Source organism: Oncorhynchus masou, chromosome 13 (assembly GCF_036934945.1).
Source record: "Oncorhynchus masou masou isolate Uvic2021 chromosome 13, UVic_Omas_1.1, whole genome shotgun sequence".
Lineage (NCBI taxonomy): Eukaryota > Metazoa > Chordata > Actinopteri > Salmoniformes > Salmonidae > Oncorhynchus > Oncorhynchus masou.
The window spans coordinates 47,216,664-47,241,855 of record NC_088224.1 but is presented as its reverse complement, the minus strand read 5'-3'; the positions used below and the strand labels follow the sequence as shown (position 1 = coordinate 47,241,855).

The 25,192-nt window shown below is 42.6% G+C and overlaps 1 protein-coding gene across 3 annotated transcripts in view; it reads right to left on the bottom strand.

Moving 5' to 3' along the window:
• The window catches only part of LOC135552449 (sodium/potassium-transporting ATPase subunit beta-3-like), a 67,519-nt gene that overhangs the window by 41,044 nt on the left and 1,283 nt on the right, over window positions 1–25,192 (bottom strand). The window contains exon 3 of one of the 3 annotated variants that reach the window (XM_064984089.1): window positions 22,726–25,050. Coding sequence is in view for 2 of the 3 variants with exons in the window: in XM_064984090.1 (XP_064840162.1) it covers window positions 18,757–18,877 (121 nt within the window). In the remaining variant the exon portion in view is untranslated. Of the gene's footprint in view, window positions 1–18,756; window positions 19,084–22,725; window positions 25,051–25,192 lie in introns of those variants that run through there. The other 2 variants (XM_064984090.1, XM_064984088.1) reach the window with 2 other exon arrangements.

The window sequence follows — 25,192 nt, the reverse complement described above, 5'->3', positions numbered from 1 at the left end:
TGCATGTGTGATAAAATAAGAATCATAACGACGAATGAAAATACTAGGAGTGTGTCGACATGACCATACTTGTAAATTGACAGTTGATAGTCGGATCAGATGATACTCATGATCTAAAAAAACGGAAGTGTTATGATTCTTATTTTATCACACATGCACGCAAACATCAACTACATCACACCTACCCAAACCTACAGTACCAGTCAAAAGTTTCTACATTGTAGAATAATAGTTAAGACATCAAAACTATGAAATAACACCTATGGAATCATGTAGTAACCAAAAAAGTGTTAAACAAATTATATTATATATTCTTCAAAGTAGCCACCCTTTGCCTTGATGACAGCTTTGCACACTTTTGGCATTCTGTTGGGGCGGTAGGGTAGCCTAGTGGTTAGAGCGTTGGACTAGTAGCTGGAAGGTTGCAAGTTCAAACCCCTGAGCTGACAAGGTACAAATCTGTCGTTCTGCCCCTGAACAGGCAGTTAACCCACTGTTCCTAGGCCGTCATTGAAAATAAGAATTTGTTCTTAACTGACTTGCCTGGTTAAATAAAGGTTTAAAAAAAAATATATATAAAAATTCTCGCAACCAGAGGTAGTCACCTGGAATGCATTTCAATTAACAGGTGTGCCCTGTTAAAAGTTCATTTGTGGAATTTCTTTCCTTAATGCGTTTGAGCCAATTAGTCGTGTAGGACAAGGTCCTTTTCTTTTTTTTCTTCTTCTCCAAGATGGCGTAGCAGTGCAGATGTGTTTTGTTCGTCCTCTTTTTTTGTATACATTTCAATTTTATTTTCAATCTCTTCTCCATTTTGTTGAATTATACCTTCCGGTAACCTGCCTCACCCAATGTGATACGGAACCGCTATTATTTAAACATTTTAAACCTTATAGCAAGAACCACCTAGCCCTCAGAAGCTAACCAGCTAATTAGCTACAAGCTATTTAGCCATTGCTGGCAGCCTTTACCTTCTGCACAGGTACCAGCCCTTTTTTTAGCTTGGATATTTCTCGCCAGCCTACCAGTAACGGACTGTTTCTCCACTACAACGCTGGATTCCTGCCGTAATCCCTGGACCATTCTCCTGATCTTCACAGCTAGCTAACACCCACCAAGTTACCCAGTCCCGAAACTATCCCTGAGGCCCACCTCCCAGCCTACTCAGTTGTTCACCCGGACTCCACCCAAACACGGCTGGAACACACTACTCCACCGGATCCTTGCCGTAAGCTCTGGACCTTGGCACCGGATCACCGCTGCTACCGAGTAGCTATAGTGGCTAACGCCCCTGCCCCGAATCTAGCACCAGTTAGCCGTGAGCCAGGCGCATCTCCCGGAGAGAAAACTAAATTACTACAACTACAATACCTCTTTCGCCATCTGGCTTGGATCCCTAGTCGCCCCGGCGCCCTGCCGCACCACCACGACAGGACTGCCGACGAATACTCCATCCGCTGTGCCTTAACTGGCCTCCGCCGGACATCGGAGCAGACGCTTGTACTAGCCCCGGGCTACCAACTTTAAATGCCGCGTCGCCCGCGTGATAGCATGGTAGCGACTACTCCGCGGCTTCCATGTCCCATATATTGCTGTCCCCTGGACCCTATGATCACTTGGCTACATAGCTGATGCCCTGCTGGACTGTCCATTAATCACGGTACTCCATTCTGTTTATTTATATATTAGTTTTGTTTATTATTATTTTTTATCTGTCGGCCCCAGCCGCAAACTCAAGCTCTGTATGTAGTTAACCGACCCTTCTCTGCCCAGTCATCGCCATTTTACATGTTGTTTTAGCTGATTAGCTGTTGTTGTCGTCTCACCCGTTGTTGTCTTAGATAGCTCTCCAAATCAACACCTGTGATTACTTTATGCCTTGCTGTATGTCTCTCTCATATGTCAATATGCCTTGTTTACTGCTTAGGTTAGTTATCATTGTTTTTGTTTACTGCGGAGCCCCTAGTTCCACCAGTTTTGATAGCCTTTAGCCGTACCTTCATCCTACTCCTCCTCTGTTCCTCGGGTGATGTGGCAGTAAACCCAGGCACCCTCATTTGTTGACTTCTGTGATCGAAAAAGACTTGGTTTCATGCATGTCAACATCAGAAGCCTCATAAGTTTGTTTAACTCACTGCTTTAGCACACGCCGCCAACCCTGATGTCCTTGCCGTTTCAGAATCCTGGTTTAGGAAGGCCACCAACAATTCTGAGATTTCCATACCCAGCTACAACATTTTCCATCAAGATAGAACTGCCAAAGGGGGAGGAGTAACAATTTACTGCAGAGATAGCCTGCAAAGTCCTGTCATACTTTCCAGGTCTATACCCAAACAGTTTGAACTTATAATTTAAAAAATGAACCTCTCCAGAAATAAGTCTCTCACTGTTGCAGCCTGCTATCGACCCCCCTCCGCTCCCAGCTGTGCCCTGGACACCATTTGTGAATTGATTGCCCCCCATCTAGCTTCAGAGTTTGTTCTGTTAGGTGACCTAAACTGGGATATGCTTAACACCCCGGCAGTCCTACAATCTAAGCTAGATGCCCTCAATCTCACACAAATCATCAAGGAACCCACTAGGCACAACCCTAAATCCGTTAACATGGGCACCCTCAGAAATTATCCTGACCAACTTGCCCTCCAAATACACCTCTGCTGTTTTCATTCAGGATCTCAGCGATCACTGCCTCATTGCCTGTATCCGCGGTCAAACAACCACCCCTCATCACTGTCAAACGTTCCCTAAAACACTTCTGCGAGCAGGCCTTTCTAGTCGACCTGGCCCGGGTATCCTGGAAGGATATTGACCTCATATCTTCAGTCGAGGATGCCTGGTCATTCTTTAAAAGTAATTTCCTCACCATCTTAGATAAGCATGAGCAGTTCAAAAAATGCAGAACTAAGAACAGATATAGCCCTTGGTTCACTCCAGACCTGACTGCCCTTGACCAGCACAAAAACATCCTGTGGTGGACTGCAATAGCATCGAATAGTACCCACGATATGCAACTGTTCAGGGAAGTCAGGAACCAATACACGCAGTCAGTCAGGAGAGCAAAGGCTAGCCTTTTCAAGCAGAAATTTGCATCCTGTAGCTCTAACTACAAAACGTTTAGGTAACACGGTCACCACTGATAAATCCATGATAATCGAAAATTTCAATAAGCATTTCTCAACGGCTGGCCATGCCTTCCTCCTGGCTCCTCCAACCCCAGCCAACAGCTCCCCCCTCCCGCAGCTACTCACCCAAGCCTCCCCAGCTTCTCCTTCACCCAAATCCAGTCAGCAGATGTTCTGAAAGAGCTGCAAAATCTGGACCCGTACAAATCAGCTGGGCTAAACAATCTGGACCCTCTCTTTTTAAAACTATCTGCCGCCATTGTTACAACCCTTATTACCAGCCTGTTCAACCTCTCTTTTGTATCGTCCGAGATCACTAAAGATAGGAAAGCTGCCGCGGTCATCCCCCTCTTCAAAGGGGGTGACACCCTAGACCCAAATTGTTAGACCTATATCCATCCTGCCCTGCAAATCTAAAATCTTCGAAAGCCAAGTTAATAAACAGATCACTGTCCATTTCGAATCAACCGTACCTTCTCCGCTGTGCAATTCGGCTTCCGAGCTGGTCACGGGTGCACCTCAGCCACACTCAAGGTACTAAAAGATATCATAACCGCCATTGATAAAAGACAGTACTGTGCAGCCGTCTTCATCGACCTGGCTAAGGCTTTCCACTCTGTCAATCACCGTATTCTTATCGGCAGACTCAATAGCCTTGCTTTTTCTAATGACTGTCTAGCCTGGTTCACCAACTACCTTGCAGGCAGTTCAGTGTGTCAAATCGGAGGGCATGTTGTCCGGACCTCTGGCAGTCTCTATGGGGATACCACAGGGTTCAATTCTTGGGCCGACTCTTCTCTGTATATATCAATGATGTCTCTCTTGCTGCGGGCGATTCCTTGATGCACCTCTACGCAGACGACACCATTCTGTATACTTCTGGCCCTTCCTTGGACACTGTGCTAACTAACTTCCAAACGAGCTTCAAAGCCATACAATACTCCTTCCATGGCCTTCAACTGCTCTGAAACGTTAGTAAAACCAAATGCAAGCTTTTCAACCGTTCGCTGCCCGCACCCTCCTGCCCAACTAGCATCACCACTCTGGACGGTTCCGACCTAGAATATGTGGACAACTATAAATACCTAGGTGTCTGGCTAGACTGTAAACTCTCCTCTAGACTCATATTAAACATCTCCAATCAAAAATCAAATCTAGAATCAGCTTTCTATTTCACAACAAAGCCTCCTTCACTCACACCGCCAAACTTACCCTAGTAAAGCTGACTATCCTACCGATCCTCAACTTCAGCGATGTCATCTACAAAATAGCTTCCAACAATCTACTCAGCAAACTGGATGTAGTCTATCACAGTGCCATCCGTTTTGTTACCAAATCACCTTATACCACCCACCACTGCATCCTGTATGCTCTAGTTGGCTGGCCCTTGCTACATAGTCGTCGCCAGACCCACTGGCTCCAGGTCATCTATAGGTCTATGCTAGGTAAAGCTCCGCCTTATCGCAGTTCACTGGTCACGATAACAACACCCACCCGTAGCACACGTTCCAGCAGGTATATCTCACTGATCATCCCCAAAGCCAACACCTCATTTGGCCGCCTTTCCTACCAGTTCTCTGCTGCCAGTGACTGGAATGAATTGCAAAAATCGCTGAAGTTGGAGACTTTTATTTCCCTTACCAACTATCTGAGCAGCTAACCGATCGCTGCAGCTGTACATAGTCCATCTATAAATAGCCCACCCAATCTATCTACCTCATCCCCATACTGTTTTTATTTTATTTACTTTTCTGCTCTTTTGCACACCAGTATCTCTACTTGAACATCATCATCTGCTCATTTATCACTCCAGTGTTAATCTGCGTAATTGTACAGTGGGGCAAAAAAGTATTTAGTCAGCCACCAATTGTGCAAGTTCTCCCACTTAAAAAGATGAAAGAGGCCTGTCATTTTCATCATAGGTACACTTCAGCTATGACAGACAAAATTAGAAAAAAATCCAGAAAAATCACATTGTAGGATTTTTTATGAATTTATTTGCAAATGATGGTGGAAAATAAGTATTTGGTCACCTACAAACAAGCAAGATTTCTGGCTCTCACAGACCTGTAAATTCTTCTTTAGAGGCTCCTCTGTCCTCCACTCGTTACCTGTATTAATGGCACCTGTTTGAACTTGTTATCAGTATAAAAGACACCTGTCCACAACCTCAAACAGTCACACTCCAAACTCCACTATGGCCAAGACCAAAGAGCTGTCAAAGGACACCAGAAACAAAATTGTAGACCTGCACCAGGCTGGGAAGACTGAATCTGCAATAGGTAAGCAGCTTGGTTTGAAGAAATCAACTGTGGGAGCAATTATTAGGAAATGGAAGACATACAAGACCACTGATAATCTCCCTCGATCTGGGGCTCCACGCAAGATCTCACCCCGTGGGGTCAAAATGATCACAAGAACGGTGAGCAAAAATCCCAGAACCACACGGGGGGACCTAGTGAATGACCTGCAGAGAGCTGGGACCAAAGTAACAAAGCCTACCATCAGTAACACACTACGCCGGCAGGGACTCAAATCCTGCAGTGCCAGACGTGTCCCCCTGCTTAAGCCAGTACATGTCCAGGCCCATCTGAAGTTTGCTAGAGAGCATTTGGATGACCCAGAAGAAGATTGGGAAAATGGCATATGGTCAGATGAAACCAAAATAGAACTTTTTGGTAAAAAGTAAACTCGTCGTGTTTGGAGGACAAAGAATGCTGAGTTGCATCCAAAGAACACCATACCTACTGTGAAGCATGGGGGTGGAAACATCATGCTTTGGGGCTGTTTTTCTGCAAATGGACCAGGACGACTGATCCGTGTAAAGGAAAGAATGAATGGGGCCATGTATCATGAGATTTTGAGTGAAAACCTCCTTCCATCAACAAGGGCATTGAAGATGAAACGTGGCTGGGTCTTTCAGCATGACAGTGATCCCAAACACACCGCCCGGGCATCGAAGGAGTGGCTTCTCAAGAAGCATTTCAAGGTCTTGGAGTGGCCTAGCCAGTCTCCAGATCTCAACCCCTCTTTGGAGGCAGTTGAAAGTCCGTGTTGCCCAGCAACAGCCCCAAAACATCACTGTCCTAGAGGAGATCTGCATGGAAGAATGGGCCAAAATACCAGCAACAGTGTGTGAAAACCTTGTGAAGACTTAGACAACGTTTGACCTTTGTCATTGCCAACAAAGGGTATATAACAAAGTATTGAGATAAACTTTTGTTATTGACTAAATACTTATTTTTCCACCATCATTTGCAAATAAATTCATTAAAAATACAATAATTTTTTTTCTCATTTTGTCTGTCATAGTTGAAGTGTACCTATGATGAAAATTACAGGCCCCTCTCATCTTTTTAAGTGGGAGAACTTGCACAATTCGTGGCTGACTAAATACTTTTTTGCCCCAAGGAACTATTCGCTCCTATGGCCTATTATTGCCTACCTCATGCCTTTTGCACACACTGTATATAGACTTTCTTTTTTCTACTGTGTCATTGATTTGTTTATTGTGTTATTGGCTTGTTTATTGTTTACTCCATGTGTAACTCTGTTGTTTGTGTCACACTGCTTTGCTTTATCTTGGCCAGGTCGCAGTTGCAAATGAGAACTTGTTCTCAACTAGCCTACCTGGTTAAATAAAGGTGAAATAAATAAAAAAGGGGTGGTATACCAAAGATAGACCTATTTGGTAACAGACCAAGTCCATATTATGGCAAGAACAGCTCAAATAAGCAAAGAGAAATGACAGTCCATCATTACTTTAAGGCTTGAAGGTCAGTCAACATGGAACCTTAAGAACTTTGAAAGTTTCTTCAAGTGCAGCCGCAAAAATCATGAAGCACTATGATGAAACTCTCTCATTCAGACCTCCACAGGAAAGGAAGAACCAGATTTACCCCTGCTGTAGAGGATAAAGTTCATTAGAGTTACCAGCCTCAGAAATTGCAGCCCAAATAAATGCTTCAGAGTTCAAGTAACAGAAGCATCTCAACATCAACTGTTCAGAGGAGATTGCGTGAATCAGGCCTTCATGGTTGAATTGCAGAAAATAAACCGCTACTAAAGGATGCCAATAAGAAGAAGAGACTTGCTTGGGCCAAGAAACACGAGCAATGGACATTAGACCTGTGGAAATCTGTCCTTTGGTCTGATGAGTCCAAATTTGATATTTTTGGTTCCAACTGCCATTTTTTTGTGAGACACAAAAGAGTAGGTGAATGGATGAGCTCCACATGTGTTATTCCCAACAAGTGCTCAGCATATGTGGGAACTCGTTCAAGACTATTGGAAAAGCATTCCAGGTGAAGCTGGTTGAGAGAATGCCAAGAGTGTGCAAAGGTTGGCTACTTTGAAGAATCTCAAATATAATTTGATTAACCATACCTTTTGGACTTTATAACATTTCCAGAAGGCATGGATTATTGGGTCATTGTTCGTTTTACACTTAAGACATGCCTCTGCTGCTGTGCTGTAGAATTTGGGACATTCTTTTCATTAGTTTAATTTCCTCCATCTTATGCCAATATCAGTTCTTTTTAAGTATTGGTTCCAATAGTTTATATTTTGTCAGTTGGATAGGCTCTCTGCAATGTTTTGTGTAGCTAATCTTTCATATGAATATCATTTTCTGACTCAAATAGAAATCCCTCAAGATTGCTCTGATGTCCAAAAGATTTACACATCTAAAATGTGTGATATAAAACTGAACACCTCAACCCTTGTCCTGCAATGAAGTCAAGCCTCTGAACACCTCAAGTCATACCCTAAATTCAAATCACTGCTGTGATCCCTTCCCAACACTGTAAGTAGCCCTCTCATTCCCAATCACCATAATATTTTTACTAAATGTTTTTGGTTAAAATCATTTGTTTGACGATTCTTTATGTGGTTCGCACCTATACCGTGGGTCTCCCATCGTGGGTCTCCCAAAAATGTTAAAGTCACCAGCCTCCACTGGTATAGATATAGGAGAGGAGACAAGAATTTGTTCTTAACTGACTTGCCTGGTTAAATAAAGGTAAAAAATAAAATTTGAAAAAAGGCAGGTAAGTCACTTTAGACTATCGAGATGTCCCCATGTCTCCTCGAGCTCCCTCGCAAAACCTTAATATTGACATGGAAAGTGCATCTCCCTCTAAGACTCCAATGATAACTGGGACAGAAGATATGTTTTTTTTAAATCAGGGGTGTCAAACTCATAGATTTGATGCCTGGTACCGACAATCATATCACGCTCAAAGTCGCTTAAGTTACTCATTTTGCCCATTCTAACGTTCAATCGAACAGTTGCTGAATGCCTCGATGCCTGTCTGCTTGCTTTATATAGCAAGACACGCCCACGTGACTCACTGTTGGTAATAGCTAACCATTCTCATGAAAGTGGTGGTGTACCTAATAAACTGTAGAGGGAATAGGGTGTCATTTAAGGCGCAACCTATCGATCTTCCTCCAAGTGAGCACCTAAACCTGACCAATCTACCATCTGGAAACAGCCTGGTCTCTAAAAGCATGCTAAGATAATGCCGTCATATTTGTTTATAGGGAAGCACAAGGCAAAGACCTGCAAGGGGCATTTTATGCCTTTCTTAACTCACCAAAGCATAAAAGGAACAGCGTATTTCATTGATAAAGCCCCAGAACTTGGTCATTGTTGGCTACGTGAAAGAGCGGCATCACTGCCACATGGCTGCTCCTATTGCCTAGTGGTTAGAGCATTGGACTAGTAACCGCAAGGTTGTGAGTTCAAACCCCTGAGCTGACAAGGTACAAATCTGTCGTTCTGCCCTTGAACAGGCAGTTAACCCACTGTTCCCAGGCCGTCATTGAAAATAAGAATGTGTTCTTAACTGACTTGCCTGGTTAAATAAAGGTAAATTAAAAAAATTGAGAGAAAAACATAATTTTTATTCCCACTAACTTCTGTTCCAAATGGCACCCTATACCCTATGTAGTGCACTACTTTTGATCATGGCCATACTCAGTTCGTACTGAAATCTCTCAATTATTATTTTCTGAGCGACCCCTTTGCCAGTGCACTCATTTATGCACATGGCATTTGTCGATGTCACAGTATGGCCCTTTGAGGTATCCAGACACACACTGGCCTCAGCGTATATGTTTGTGTTGACCAATTGTGTGTGTTTAAGGTGTGTGTCTCAGACCTGTGTTCAAATACGATTTAGGGTATTTAAAAATTACTTTCAAGACATTTCAAAGTAACTATTTGGATATTTCGTCTTTGAAAATACAAATAGGAGAATATTGGAATGTATTTGGAAATACACTTTAAAAGTATTGGCATGTATTTTAATGTATTTTTCAACAACAAATATTTACTGTGCATTGTCTGTTTGGTCCTAGGTTTATTTGAAATAATACATTTGGAAATAAGTAAAAATACACAGAAAATAAGAATTTAAATAAATACTTTTGTTGTGTAGAGTGTGCATCAAATCAAATCAAATTTTATTTGTCACATACACATGGTTAGCAGATGTTAATGCGAGTGTAGCGAAATGCTTGTGCTTCTAGTTCCGACATTGCAGTAATACCAACAAGTAATCTAACTAACAATTCCTAAACTACTGTCTTATACACAGTGTAAGGGGATAAAGAATATGTACATAAGGATATATGAATGAGTGTTGGTACAGAGCAGCATAGGCAAGATACAGTACATGGTATCGAGTACAGTATATACATATGAGATGAGTATGTAAACAAAGTGGCATAGTTAAAGTGGCTAGTGATACATGTATTACATAAGGATGCAGTCGATGTTAAAGAGTACAGTATATACGTATGCATATGAGATGAATAATGTAGGGTAAGTAACATTATATAAGGTAGCATTGTTTAAAGTGGCTAGTGATATATTTACATAATTTCCCATCAATTCCCATTATTAAAGTGGCTGGAGTTGAGTCAGTGTCAGTGTGTTGGCAGCAGCCACTCAATGTTAGACGTGGCTGTTTAACAGTCTGATGGCCTTGAGATAGAAGCTGTTTTTCAGTCTCTCGGTCCCAGCTTTGATGCACCTGTACTGACCTCGCCTTCTGGATGATAGCGGGGTGAATAGGCAGTGGCTCGGGTGGTTGATGTCCTTGATGATCTTTATGGCCTTCCTGTAACATCGGGTGGTGTAGGTGTCCTGGAGGGCAGGTAGTTTGCCCCCGGTGATGCGTTGTGCAGACCTCACTACCCTCTGGAGAGCCTTAAGGGCAGAGAAGTTGCCGTACAAGGCGGTGATGCAGCCCGCCAGGATGCTCTCGATTGTGCATCTGTAGAAATTTGTGAGTGCTTTTGGTGACAAGCCGAATTTCTTCAGCCTCCTGAGGTTGAAGAGGCGCTGCTGCGCCTTCTAAAAGATGCTGTCTGTGTGAGTGGACCAATTCAGTTTGTCTGATGTGTATGCCGAGGAACTTAAAGACTTACTACCCTCTCCACTACTGTTCCATCGATGTGGATAGGGGGGTGTTCCCTCTGCTGTTTCCTGAAGTCCACAATCATCTCCTTAGTTTTGTTGACGTTGAGTGTGAGGTTATTTTCCTGACACCACTCTCCGAGGCCCCTCACCTCTTCCCTGTAGGCCGTCTCGTCGTTGTTGGTAATCAAACCTACCACTGTTGTGTCGTCCGCAAACTTGATGATTGAGTTGGAGGCGTGCGTGGCCACGCAGTCGTGGGTGAACAGGGAGTACAGGAGAGGGCTCAGAACGCACCCTTGTGGGGCCCCAGTGTTGAGGATCAGCGGGGAGGAGAGGTTGTTACCTACCCTCACCACCTGGGGGCGGCCCGTCAGGAAGTCCAGTACCCAGTTGCACAGGGCGGGGTCGAGACCCAGGGTCTCGAGCTTGATGACGAGCTTGGAGGGTACTATGGTGTTGAATGCCGAGCTGTAGTCGATGAACAGCATTCTCACATAGGTATTCCTCTTGTCCAGATGGGTTAGGGCAGTGTGCAATGTTGTTGAGATTGCATCGTCTGTGGACCTATTTGGGCGGTAAGCAAATTGGAGTGGGTCTAATAGGTGATATGGTCCTTGACTAGTCTCTCAAAGCACTTCATGATGACGGAAGTGAGTGCTACGGGGCGGTAGTCATTTAGCTCAGTTACCTTAGCTTTCTTGGGAACAGGAACAATGGTGGCCCTCTTGAAGCATGTGGGAACAGCAGACTGGTATAGGGATTGATTGAATATGTCCGTAAACACACAAGCCAGCTGGTCTGCGCATGCTCTGAGGGCGCGGCTGGGGATGCCGTCTGGGCCTGCAGCCTTGCGAGGGTTAACACGTTTAAATGTTTTACTCACCTCGGCTGCAGTGAAGGAGAGACCGCATGTTTCCGTTGCAGGCCGTGTCAGTGGCACTGTATTGTCCTCAAAGCGGGCAAAAAAGTTATTTAGTCTGCCTGGGAGCAAGACATCCTGGTCCGTGACTGGGCTGGATTTCTTCCTGTAGTCCGTGATTGACTGTAGACCCTGCCACATGCCTCTTGTGTCTGAGCCGTTGAATTGAGATTCTACTTTGTCTCTGTACTGACGCTTAGCTTGTTTGATAGCCTTGCGGAGGTAATAGTTGCACTGTTTGTATTCGGTCATGTTACCAGACACCTTGCCCTGATTATGCATGTGTTTGTCAGTGATAAGCATGATGGATAGCTGGAGAAAAGAAGTAACAATAGCAGCCAATTTACCGACCCAAGGCTGGCCTATAGGGTTAGATTTAGTCCCATTGCGTTTTGTCCTCTATGCACGTTTTAAAAGGCAATGTTCCCATGTTCGCAGAGACCACAAAAGGCTGCCAGAGAGGAAGAGAGCTGACTCCACCCCAAAATCTTGTCCCCGCAAAGGCTGGGGAAAGCGAGGTTTGTTGTATGTCGTATGGCGGTCAACATAAAATTCAATGGCTAATTTGCTACGTAAAACCTATTTGGGCGAATAGAAGTTTCGTAATGCTTAGATTGTTGCGCATGTACTGATATTAAGTGGGCACACTTTGAGCCAAATTATTTTATATTAGACTTGATCCTGTTAACCTCTTACATCTATGGGGGCGCTATTTCATTTTTGGATGAAAAATGTTCCCGTTTTAAACAAGATATTTTGTCACAAAAAGATGCTCGACTATGCATATAATTTCTACCGTTCGAAAGAAAACACTCTGACGTGTCCAGAAATACAAAGATCTTCTCTGTGCGTGCCCTATAACGTGAGCTTCAGGCAAAACCAAGATGAGATGGCATCCAGGAAATGACAAGGATTTTTGAGGCTCTGTTTTCCATGGTCTCCTTATATGGCTGTGAATGCAAGAGGAGTGAGTCAACCCTTTCTGTCGTTTCCCCAAGGTGTCTGCAGCATTGTGACGTATTTGTGGGCAGATCATTGGAAGATTGACCATAAGAGACCACATTTACCACGTGTCCGCCCGGTGTCCTGCGCCGAAATTGGTGCGCAAAAGTCACCTGCCAGTATTTTTCCATGCGATACAGAGAGGAAAGCAAGCTTCCACGAACTGCATGTCAATGAAGAGATATGTGAAAAAACACATTGAGGATTGATTCCAAACAACGTTTGCCATGTTTCGGTCGATATTATGTAGTTAATCCGGAAAAAGTTTTACGTTGTAGGTGACTGAATTTTCGGTTCGTTTCGGTAGCCAGACGCAATGTAGAAAACGGAACGATTTCTCCTACACACAGACGCTTTCAGGAAACACTGCGCATTTGGTATGTAACTGAGAGTCTCCTCATTGAAAACATCAGAAGCTCTTCAAAGGTAAATTATTTTATTTATTTGGTTATCTGGTTTTTGTGAAAATGTTGCGTGCTACATGCTACTCAAAATGCTATGCTAGCTTTGCATACTCTTACACAAATTAGTCCATTTCTATGGTTCAAAAGCATATTTTGAAAATCTGAGATGACAGTGTTGTTAAGAAAAGGCTAAGCTTGAGAGCAGACGCATTATTTTCATTTTATTTGCGATTTTCAGAAATCGTTAACGTTGCGTTATGCTAATGAGCCTGAGGCTTTTGTCACGATCCCGGATCCGGGATGGGGAGTTTCAAGAAGTTAACATGCATATCTGCAATCTCATTGGCTGAAATGTTTTCGCCTGCTCCAGGCTCCTCCCACCTGCCTTCCACCTTTTCTGACATTTCTTTGAGGGGTTGGTTTAAAGCAGAAGTCAAAATTTGGTTGGACCTTGTATACAATGGACAAACAAAGTGATCTTAATCTTAATTAATTCCCATTGTTAGAATGGAGAGTTCTGTATCTTTGCTGCTGCATATGTCGGCTCAATTGGAAATTAGCTTTACATTTCAATAGCACTATAACGTGGATTTTCCGAGGTCTGGATTGAGTGTAGGCCCTAATCCATAGGGACATAAACCAGAGTTGTGCAGATTGAGAGGAATGAGAGAGAGCAAGACGGCCAACACCTGGATAATAAATGCCTACTTTGGGAAGCCTACACAGGAAGCGGCGCAAGTCCTAATCCAGGCACTTGTCATCTCCCGTCTGGATTACTGCAACTCGCTGTTGGCTGGGCTCCCTGCCTGTGCCATTAAACCCCTACAACTCATCCAGAATCCAGAACGCCGCAGCCCGTCTGGTGTTCAACCTTCACAAGTTCTCTCACGTCACCCCGCTCCTCCACTCTCTCCACTGGCTTCCAGTTGAAGCTCGCATCCGCTACAAGACCATGGTGCTTGCCTACGGAGCTGTGAGGGGAACGGCACCGCAGTACCTCCAGGCTCTGATCAGGCCCTACACCCAAACAAGGGCACTGCGTTCATCCACCTCTGGCCTGCTCGCCTCCCTACCACTGAGGAAGTACAGTTCCCGCTCAGCCCAGTCAAAACTGTTCGCTGCTCTGGCCCCCCAATGGTGGAACAAACTCCCTCACGACGCCAGGACAGCGGAGTCAATCACCACCTTCCGGAGACACCTGAAACCCCACCTCTTCAAGGAATACCTAGGATAGGATAAAGTAATCCTTCTCATCCCCCCCCTTAAATGATTTAGATGCACTATTGTAAAGTGGCTGTTCCACTGATGTCAGAAGGTGAATTCACCAATTTGTAAGTCGCTCTGGATAAGAGTGTCTGCTAAATGACTTAAATGTAAATGTAAATGGATTTTGGCAATGATCCCAAAATAACTAGCATCAGCGCAATGACTGGAAGTCTATGGGTATCTGCTAGCATTACCTCTAACTTCCTTCATGGACATCTACTACCATGCTAGCAGAAACCCATACACTTCCAGTCACTGCGCTAATGCTAGTTAGCATTGGCTCGCAAAACTACCTCTAACTTACTTAATACTGGACACAGATACATACAAATGGTATCCACACATTTATCTGACTCTGGGGAAGTAGATAAAAAGGCAATGACAAAATACCAAAGTATTCCTTTAACTTGAGTCCAATCCTTTTCTCTCTTCAATAACAATCCCTCTCCCCATCAGTGGTGTAAAGTAGTCCAGTAAAAATACTTTAAAGTACTACTTAAGTAGTTTTTGGGGGTATCAGTACTTTACAATTTAAATTTGACAACTTTTATTCCACTACATATCTAAAGAAAATAATGTACTTTTTTACTCCATACATTTTCCCTGACACCCAAAAGTACTCATTACATTTAAAATGCTTAGCAGGACAGGAAAATGGTCCAATTCACACATATCAAGATCTCTGGTCATCTCTACTGCCTCTTATCTGACAAACTCACTAAACACAAATGTTTTGTTTGTAAATTATGTCTGAGTGTTGGAGTGTGCCCCTGGCTATCCGTAAATTTTAAATTAAAACAAATTGTGCCGTCTGGTTTGCTTAGTATAATGAATGTGAAATTATTTATACTTGTACTTAGTATATTTTAGCAATTACATTTACTTTTGATACTTACAGTTGAAGTCAGACGTTTACGTACACTTAGGTTGGAGTCATTAAAACTAGTTTTTCAACCACTCCACAAATTTCATGTTAACAAACTATAGTTCTGGCAAGTCGGTTTAGACATCTACTTTGTGCATGACACAAGACATTTTTCCAACAATTGTTTACAGAGAGTATTTCACTTATAATTCACTGTATCACAATTTCAGTGGGTCAGATGTTTACATACACTAAGTTGACTGTGCTTTTAAACAGCTTGGAAAATTCCAGAAAATTATGTCATGGCTTTAGAAGCTTCTGGTAGGCTAATTGACATAATTTGAGTCAATTGGAGGTGTACCTGTGGATATATTTCAAGGCCTATCTTCAAACTCAGTGCCTCTTTGCCTGACATCATGGGAAAATCAAAAGAAATCAGCCAAGACCTCAGAATTTTTTTGTAGACCTCCACAAGTCTGGGTCATCCTTGGGAGCAGTTTCAAAACGCCTAAAAAAAGCTACCACATTCATCTGTACAAAAAATAGTATGCAAGCATAAACACCATGGGACCACACAACCATCATACCGATCAGGAAGGAGACGTGTTCTGTCTCCTAGAGATGAACGTACTTTGGTGTGAAAAGTACAAATCAATCCCAGAACAACAGCAAAGGACCTTGTGAAGATGCTGGAGGAAACAGGTACAAAAGTATCTATATCCACAGTAAAATGAGTCCTATATCGACATAACCTGAAAGGCCATTCAGCAAGGAAGAAGCCACTGCTCCAAAACTGCCATAATAAAGCCAGACTACGGTTTGCAACTGCACATGGGGACAAAGATCGTACTTTTTGGAGAAATGTCCTCTGGTCTCATGAAATACAAATAGAATGGTTTGGCCATAATGACCATCGTTATGTTTGGAGGAAAAACATGAAAGCTTGCAAGCCGAAGAACACCATCCCAACCGTGAAGCACGGCGGTGGTAGCATCATGTTGTGGGGGTGCTTTGCTGCAGGAGCGAATGGTGCACTTCAATAAATAGATGGCTTCATGAGGTAGGAAAATTATGTAGATATATTGAAGCAACATCTCAAGACATCAGTCAGGAAGTTAAAGCTTGGTCGCAAATGGGTCTTCCAAATGGACAATGACCTCAAGCATACTTCCAAAGTTGTGGCAAAATGGCTTAAAGACAACAAGTCAAGGTGTTGGAGTGGCCATCACAAAGCCCTGACCTCAATCCTATAGAAAAGTTGTGGGTGTAACAGTATCTTTAGACCGTCCCCTCGCCCATACCCAGGCGCGAACCAGGGACCCTCTGTACACATCAACAACAGTCACCCCTCGAAGCATCATTACCCATCGCTCCACAAAAGCCACATCCCTTGCAGAGCAAGGGGAACTACTACTTCAAAGTCTAAGTGACGTCACCAATTTAGCTGGCACCACCGCTACTAAGCTAGCTGTTTCACATCCGTTACATGGGCAGAACTGAAAAAGCGTGCGAGCAAGGAAGCCTACAAACCTGACTCAGTTACACCAGCTCTGTCAAGAGGAATGGGCCAAAATTCACCCAACTTACTGTGGGGAGCTTGTGGAAGGCTACCCAAAACATTTGACCCAAGTTAAACAATTTAAAGGCAATGCTACCAAATAAAACACTTTACTACTTTTCTGATATTTCACATTCTTAAAATAAAGTGGCGATCCTAACTGCCCTAAGACTGGGATTTTTTACAAGGATTAAATGTCGGGAAATGTGAAAACAGAGTTCAAATGTAGTTGACTAACTTCTGACTTCAACTGTATGTTCATAGAGGTAAAGTGATTAGGCAACAGGATAGATAATAGAAATTAGCAACAACGTGTGTGTGTCAGTGCAAGAGAGGAAAAAAGGATCAATGCAGGCAGTCCAGGTAGCAATTTGATTAGCTATATAGCAGTCTTGTTTAGCAGTGTTATGGCTTGTGGGTGGAAGCTGTTCACGGTCCTGTGGGGTTCCAGGCTTGTTGCACTGATACCGTTTGCAGTGTGGTAGCATAGAGAACAGTCTACGGCTTGGGTGGCTGGAGTATTTGACAATTCTTTAGGCCTTCTGACACCACCTTGTATAGAGGTCCTGGATGACAAGTGTTGACTGAAGCCTAGTGTCTTTGCTTCTATACCTCAATGCCAGACATCTGGTATAAAACCATAGGAGTTGCCTAGCTCTACCTCCCCCATGGCATCAGTAAGCCTACCATTTTCCCATGTTTGTAGCCTACTAGAGTATAAACCATATTCAAGGGCATGTGTTGGGAAGGAATCAACAGAGCACAATTATGCCACAGTTAACTTGCACAATTACAATCACACACAGATGCCCACCAGCACATGCACACACAATCTTCTGCTTTAAAACCGAGTTACAGCATGTCTGCATATATGTGCTCAGAATTTCTCTCAAATCAAAAATGGATTTATGCTCCCTGCAACTCAAGACCGGCGTAGAGAGAAAACCCCCACTATTTATCATTGACAGTAGGCTACAAATTGTGTGCCTGCTGTGCCCAATGAGAGACAATTGATTTGATCTTGAGAATTTTAGGAGGATAGGAGGTAGAACTCTACAAATGATAAATAAATTATAGCTTGACTGACTGCACGTGAGTAGTGGCCGAGAAATAGCTTCGCTCTATTACTGTATTGGAGAAACAAAGTGTCACTAACCATAGCCTATCAACATTTTTTGCAACAAAGTTTCAAACGAACCTGGATGAGATCAATGCCTGGAACAAGTATGTCATTCAATGCCAATAGTCGATTGTAGAATTAAGCCACACAAAATCTGCCTATACCTACTATGAATAAAATAAGAAGAGTGATATGACAGGATGAAACAGTGTATGCATGCTCCATATCCCTTGCCAGCCTCGTGCAAGACTGCTTCTCAAGAGGATACAAGGTGCATTATAGGTTATTCTAAGAACAGTTTAATGGGGGACGAAATTGGGGAAGTGTTGGTAAGGCTACAGGCCGATTATTACTTGGATATATCTAGTATGCTATAATCCCAATTTAAATTAATTCCATTGCGATTTATTCTGATACATATTAGCCTACTGACCTGGTTTATGCAGCCTAAATTCGGCCTGTTAGGCTCCGTCATTTTTTTAAATGACAAATCGTTTTAAAAGTGTAATCCCCTACACTAGTTACCTAATAGTTAATAACTCGCAAATAACTGGGCAAAAAAGCCTATTTCGAGCCATGTGTGGGAAACATTGAGAGAAAATATATATATATGTGAATGGACAGAGTTTACATTTTTTATTACAATATTCTAAGTCCGGGGACATAAGGAAACCATGTATTCGAGGCTATAGCAGTTGATATGTGAAATAAATTCAGTAGATCAGTGACCGTAAGGAATATTTGGTTATAACGGGGAAGGTCCCTACAGAGCGGAAAAAAAAAACATTCCGATCCCATTAGATCAACTTTGATTGGCTGTTGCCATTATTGCGGCGAAGATCACAACGAACAAACGTCTCCGTTATGTAGGCCTACTTCTAAAAAACATAGGCTATTTATTGAATGATCAAAATTAATATACACATTTGCATCCATGGCTGCATTCACATTGATCAACGATTAAAGCCGGTCAATGAGACTTTGTATGGCTATGAATTGTCACATCAATGGGAAATGTAATTGTTTTAATATGCAAACCCGATCAGATCTCGTCACAAACCTGTTTCTTACCCCAGCTTTTAGCGGTTCGGCCAATAAACTCTCCTGTTCGTGGGTTGTAGATAGAATCTTTCCAGGAGGACGTCTGCGGCTTGTCTCCGTCAGCGGCGGGTGTCTCCTCCTTGGTCGACATGGTTGGCTTTGGGTTGTTCAAAATGATGACCGTAGATGGTTAAGAATGTTATAATGCCCAAACGGTCAATAAACGATGGATTGCCTCTTTATATATAAAAATGTATCGAGTGTTATTTCCGAGACAATATAGCCTAGTCCCTTCCGGTTACCCTCTCAACACTGCTACAGCACTGCAGCAACTGAGTTGGTGGAGAATTCGCGTTAGAAGCATCTCAGCGCATGCGCACTTTCGGTAGTCAAAACTCAGAGGACTGGTTCATTTGATTTGTTATTTATAATCTTAAAGGTCCTATTGTTTTTAAGTATGCTAGATTAATTTAGATCAGGGATGGGCAACATTGATGGGGTGGGACACAAAAAAAACGGAACTCGTCATGAGGGGCCACAGTGGCTGTGTGTCTGCCTACCCACATCCATACACCTCCAACCTTGACAGCAAAACATTTTAGCAGCCCCCCTCATGACAGCTAAAATAAACAATTTATGTTTTACAGTTCATTTCCTACAATTCTGCACATTTTCCAATGGGGCATAGAGAACATTTTGACGTTTTAAAGCAATTTTGCTGCAATACAATACATTTGGCCATGGGTCGGAGAGAAGATTTAGCCATTTTAAATATAATAACTGATTATTAATTGGCCCCACCCAGTCGGTAATTCAATCATGCTTACAAGTTTAGATAGCTGGCACCTAGAATAATTTACCAATCGTAATTATTTTTGCTGAAATGGGCTAATTGAGTGATTGCAATGCACAACCAAATTTAGAAATTGCACCTTGTTTATTCTATTATTCTAACTCTTTGTCAGTGTTTATATGTTCTGTTAGCGCCGTCATGGAGCCTAGAGTTAGAGGTCTGAAGGGAAAAAATCTGATGGAGCCAGCTGCAACTGGAGGGTTGTCATCAAGGGTGTATACATTACACAGATTCTGTAAAACGTTTCTTAAACGGAACGAAACAGGCAGGGACCTACCTGAACTTGTCTAATAGAAATACATTTTAGTGGCAAAATTGAACAATTTTGCAACTGTTTGGAATAATGATTACACCCCAGTATCCTAGATTAGCTCAATTAACCTCCAACTCAATCATCAAGTTTGCGGACGACACAACAGTGGTAGGCTTGATTACCAACAACAACGAGACGGCCTACAGGGAGGAGGTGAGGGCCCTCGGAGTGTGGTGTCAGGACAATAACCTCACACTCAACGTCAACAAAACTAAGGAGTTGATTGTGGTTTTCAGGAAACAGCAGCGGGAACACCCCCCTATCCACATCGATGGAACAGTAGTGGAGAGGGTAGTAAGTTTTAAGTTCCTCGGCATCACAGACAAACTGAATTGGTCCACTCACACAGACAGCATCGTGAAGAAGGCGCAGCAGCGCCTCTTCAACCTCAGGAGGCTGAAAAAATTTGGCTCGTCACCAAAAGCACTCACAAACTTCTACAGATGCACAATCGAGAGCATCCTGGCGGGCTATATCACCGCCTGGTACGGCAACTGCTCCGCCCACAACCGTAAGGCTCTCCAGAGGGTAGTGAGGTCTGCACAACGTATCACCGGGGGCAAACTACCTGCCCTCCAGGACACCTACACCACCCAATGTTACAGGAAGGCCACAAAGATCATCAAGGACAACACCCACCCGAGCCACTGCCTGTTCACCCTGCTATCATCCAGAAGGCGAGGTCAGTACAGGTGCATCAAAGCAGGGACCGAGAGACTGAAAAACAGCTTCTATCTCAAGGCCATCAGACTGTTAAACAGCAACCACTAACATTGAGTTGCTGCTGCCAACATACTGACTCAACTCCAGCCACTTTAATGATGGAAAAATGGACGTAAAAAATGTATCACTAGCCACTTTAAACAATGCCACTTAATATAATGTTTACATACCCTACATTACTCATCTCATATGTATATACTGTACTCTATACCATCTACTGCATCTTGCCATCTTTATGTAATACATGTATCACTAGCCACTTTAAAACCCTACATTATTCATCTCATATGTATACGTATATAATGTACTCTATCATCTACTGCATCCTTATGTAATACATGTATCACTAGCCACTTTAACTATGCCACTTTGTTTACATACTCATCTCATATGTATATACTGTACTCGATACCATCTACTGTATCTTGCCTATGCTGCTCTGCACCATCACTCATTCATATCTGATGTACATATTCTTTATCCCCTTACACTGTGTATAAGAAATTAGTTTTGGAATTGTTAGTTAGATTACTTGTTGGTTATTACTGCATTGTCGGAACTGGAAGCACAAGCATTTCGCTACACTCGCATTAACATCTGCTAACCATGTGTATGTGACAAATAAAATTTGATTTGATTTGACTCCTACACATTGACTCGGTGCCAGTACCCCCTGTATATAGCCTCGTTATTATGTCATTTTCGTATGTTACTGTTTAAAAATAATATTAATTTATTAAATATTTTCATAACTCTATTTCTTGAACTGCAGTGTTGGTTAAGGGCTTGTAAGTAAGCATTTCACTGTAAGTTCTACACCTGTTGTATTCGGCGCATGTGACAAATACAATTTGATACCACTGTCATCTCCTGGCGTTTTGCCCTTGAGCAAGGCACTTAACCCATACACTGCTCCAGGGACGCTGCGCTGTGGCTGATCCTGTACTTCCAACCTCTCAGTGTGCATGTGTTACCTGGGTGGGTCTCTCCAAGAAAATTGATAATTAGGTTCCTCTTTAGCCAGAGGAAATATCTAGTGGGAGTGAGCTTGCAACTGGAGGGATGCTGGTATCAGAATCTCAGGTGCCTAGTACCATTTGTGACCTTGAAAAGGCCACATCACCACTAACCTGCTCCGGGGCACTGCTCTGGGCTGAACCGAGGCGCTTCCAGCCTCTTATGAAATAACTGGGGTGGCAGGTAGCTGGTTAGAGCGTTGGGCCAGCAACCTGAAAGGTTGCTGGATCGACTCCCCGAACTAACAAAGTAAAATTCTATCGTTCTGCTAACACTGTTCCCTGGTAGGCTGTCATTGTAAATAATTATTTGCTCTTAACTGGCTTGCCTAGTTAAATAAAGGTAAAAAAAATAAAAAAAATAAAAAGACATGGTGGAAAATAAAGATTGTATAGTTTTACAACAAAATGGTCACTAGCACACTAGATAGGGTAAAATAGTGTTTCAGTATTACAAGGCAGTTCAAGCAATGAAACTGCTCTGGATTTAGGAACGGATATACACAATGTGGGTATTCTGGGACTCCGAGAGAGCAGTAGCGGTGCGTGGGTAAAATCACTGGGGAAGCCAAGCCAGAAAAAAAAAATATATATTACAACATGTGTTGTGATAATTGCATTGTTTGCTCTATAACCTGTTAGCTCATATGCCTTGCCGCCATGATACAGTATATAGGCCTAAGGCCGAGACAATAAGAACACACAGTGGCAGAATAAATTCCCAAATCCAGGGAGCAACCTCTGTCCGGTGAAGTCCAAAAAGCATATAACAAACAGTTACATGACCTACAGCATGATCAAGCAAGTTAATGTTTCCGACATTTACGGACTACTAATCAACTGTTGATTTAGAACCACGGAGTTACCACAAGTCGAAAAGGAAACAGGAGTTGCCTCCACTATTCCAGCACCATTTCAACATCATCAAATCACCTATGCTTTGTCTAATACAGTGACAAATGAGATACTAAAAACTATTTAGTCCAATCAACGTAAGCTAAATATGACGTGGCTGTTCATGGTTCTGATGTGTGTGTGTGTGTGTGTCTGTCTGTGTGTGTGTTCGTGCAAGTAGAAAAAACATGTTTACTAACCTTACTTGCCATCCTCCTCGCTTTCATGTCGACAAAACAGTTTATGACTTTCATGAAGTACATGCTTTTATTTTTTGTTGTCACAGGCTACCTGGCTAAAATGCTTGCTTACAAACCTAACTTCCTCTCATGGGCAACATTAGCCTTGTACATCTAGCTACATATTGAACTTAAATCCTCTCAGTCCAGGGGCACAATCCAGGCTGTATCACATCCGGCTGTGATTTGGAGTCCCATAGGGGGCGGCGCACAATTTGCCCAGCGTCGTCAAGGTTTGGCCGGAGTAGGTCGTCATTGTAAATAAGAATTTGTTCTTAACTGGCTTGTCTAGTTAAATAAAGGTCAAATGAAAAAAAATAATTTATAGATTTATGGTTGGATCAGATGCCGAGCCCCAGATGTAAGTGTGAAGTTTTTCAATGGGTACATTCAATTAGTCTAAAGTATACATAAACATAATTTTGGCTAAATTCCTCTTCAGTCTCAATGCCTACTCAATTAATCTGCACTAATGTTTTCAACTATCCCATGATTTCAGATCGGTGCAGATGAAGAGGAAGCTACTTGAGACTATTGAGGTGCACCCATCTTTAAAACAGAAGGCCTTGGCAAGGCTGAGAGAGAATTTCACTCTGGGGATTTCTACTCTAAAAGGGTTACGCTCAAGGATTAAAGAACGGGTCATAACATTTTACATACCCACACACTTAATCATTTAGTCACCAATCAAACCAACATCTTACCCATTAAACCAAGTGGACATTTTCTAAATCAGTGTTTCTCAATCCTGGTCCTGCGGACCCAAAGGCTGCAAAAGTAGCATCACACCCAATTCCACTAATCAACTCAACATCAAATCAATGATTAGTGGAATCAGGTGTGTAAAACAAAAATGTGCACCCCTTTGTGTCCCCAGGACCAGGACAAAGAAACACAGTCCTAAATAGAAGGCTTACTGACACAAGGAAATGTTGTGTCCAAGAGATAAATACCTAAACTTGGAGAAAATTCTTCTTGAAAATATTAATTTAGCCAAAATTATGTTTATGTATATTTACAGACCCAGTCATATCTGCAACCACAAAGCAGAACATTCTAAAAGAGAGTACACACATTTCCCCAAGTGCAATGTCCAGAGTGGAGGGCCTAATGTGCTCAAGTGTCCAAAGGTCACGATGACACAGAGGTTGTGTTCAGGAGGATACAACGCATTGAACGGAATAGGCCATCACATATCGGCACAATGATTATATTAAAAAAGGCATTGATGATAGACAGACTAATAATAATTCACACTTAAAATTAAACTAAATGTACTCATGTACCCTTGTTTCTAGACAAGGTAGGGCTAATACATGGGTTAAAGGTTACTGCTGGCATCTTTCCACACAGTTGCATCTAATGGCTGACATTAAACTGCAAAAATTAGTAAAGGAGTATCATAAGTAGAGTAATAAAATATATATTTTACAGAATGTTTTGGGGTGGTTTAAAGAAGCCTAGAAATCTTCTAGAAGACTTCTATTAACCTAAACAGACCTTAAATTAAAATGCAAACTTAGAATAGGATTGGACAGGATCCCATTGATTAGACAAACATTGCGTTAAAGGAGGAACAGAAAGTCAAACCAATAGCATACATCAACACACATACTATTCATATACGTTTGACATGTTTCATTGTAACAGGGAAATTAATAAGAAGACATCTTCAATAATCCTGAAAAATATTCCGGCACGAGTCTGTGGTGAATGTTTTTATGCATAGCCACACTCCTCTAGCACGTATGTAGAGTAGAATATGACTACAAAACATTGCACTCCATCTAAAAACAACAGATTTTTTCGAGATTACGCAGATATCGCCTCTTGGCAGAAAAATTTGGAACCTTTTCGCCGCTGCAGGAAATACAGGGGCAGCAGCCATGAAGACATTGACCAAAATAACTACAAGGGAGAAATTAAGACAGAAAAAGATATATAAATGCTTCTAAAATATCATATCATAGACCTGAATGACTGGCAACCTATTTCCTGTATATCTGGCCACATCCCCAGAGAACTTCCATTCCCCATGTGAACAGAGTAGGAGATGAGAGACCTGCGTCAGAGAGAGAGGTATGGTGCATCACTGATGCCTGGCTAGCTGTCTGTCCGTCAGTCACTCTGGGGAAGAGGGTTCGTTGTCATCATCGTCCTCCTCTTCCTCGTTGAAGGAGCTGGGCATCTGGCCTCGAGACTCAGAGAGGGTGGCGCTACTGTGGCTGTAACTCCTCCTTCCATTCAAAGAGGCAGAGTCCAGGTCATCTGGGAAAGAGCTGAAACCTGACAATCCACACCACTGGTCAGTCACTTCAGTTCTCAAATTAAAATCAATCATGCCACCTAAAGTCATTTATATGGCTTGAGCTTTTCTATATCGCTTGAGCTTTTCGGTTATCAGTAAGGTGTGCAACGAAACACTTTG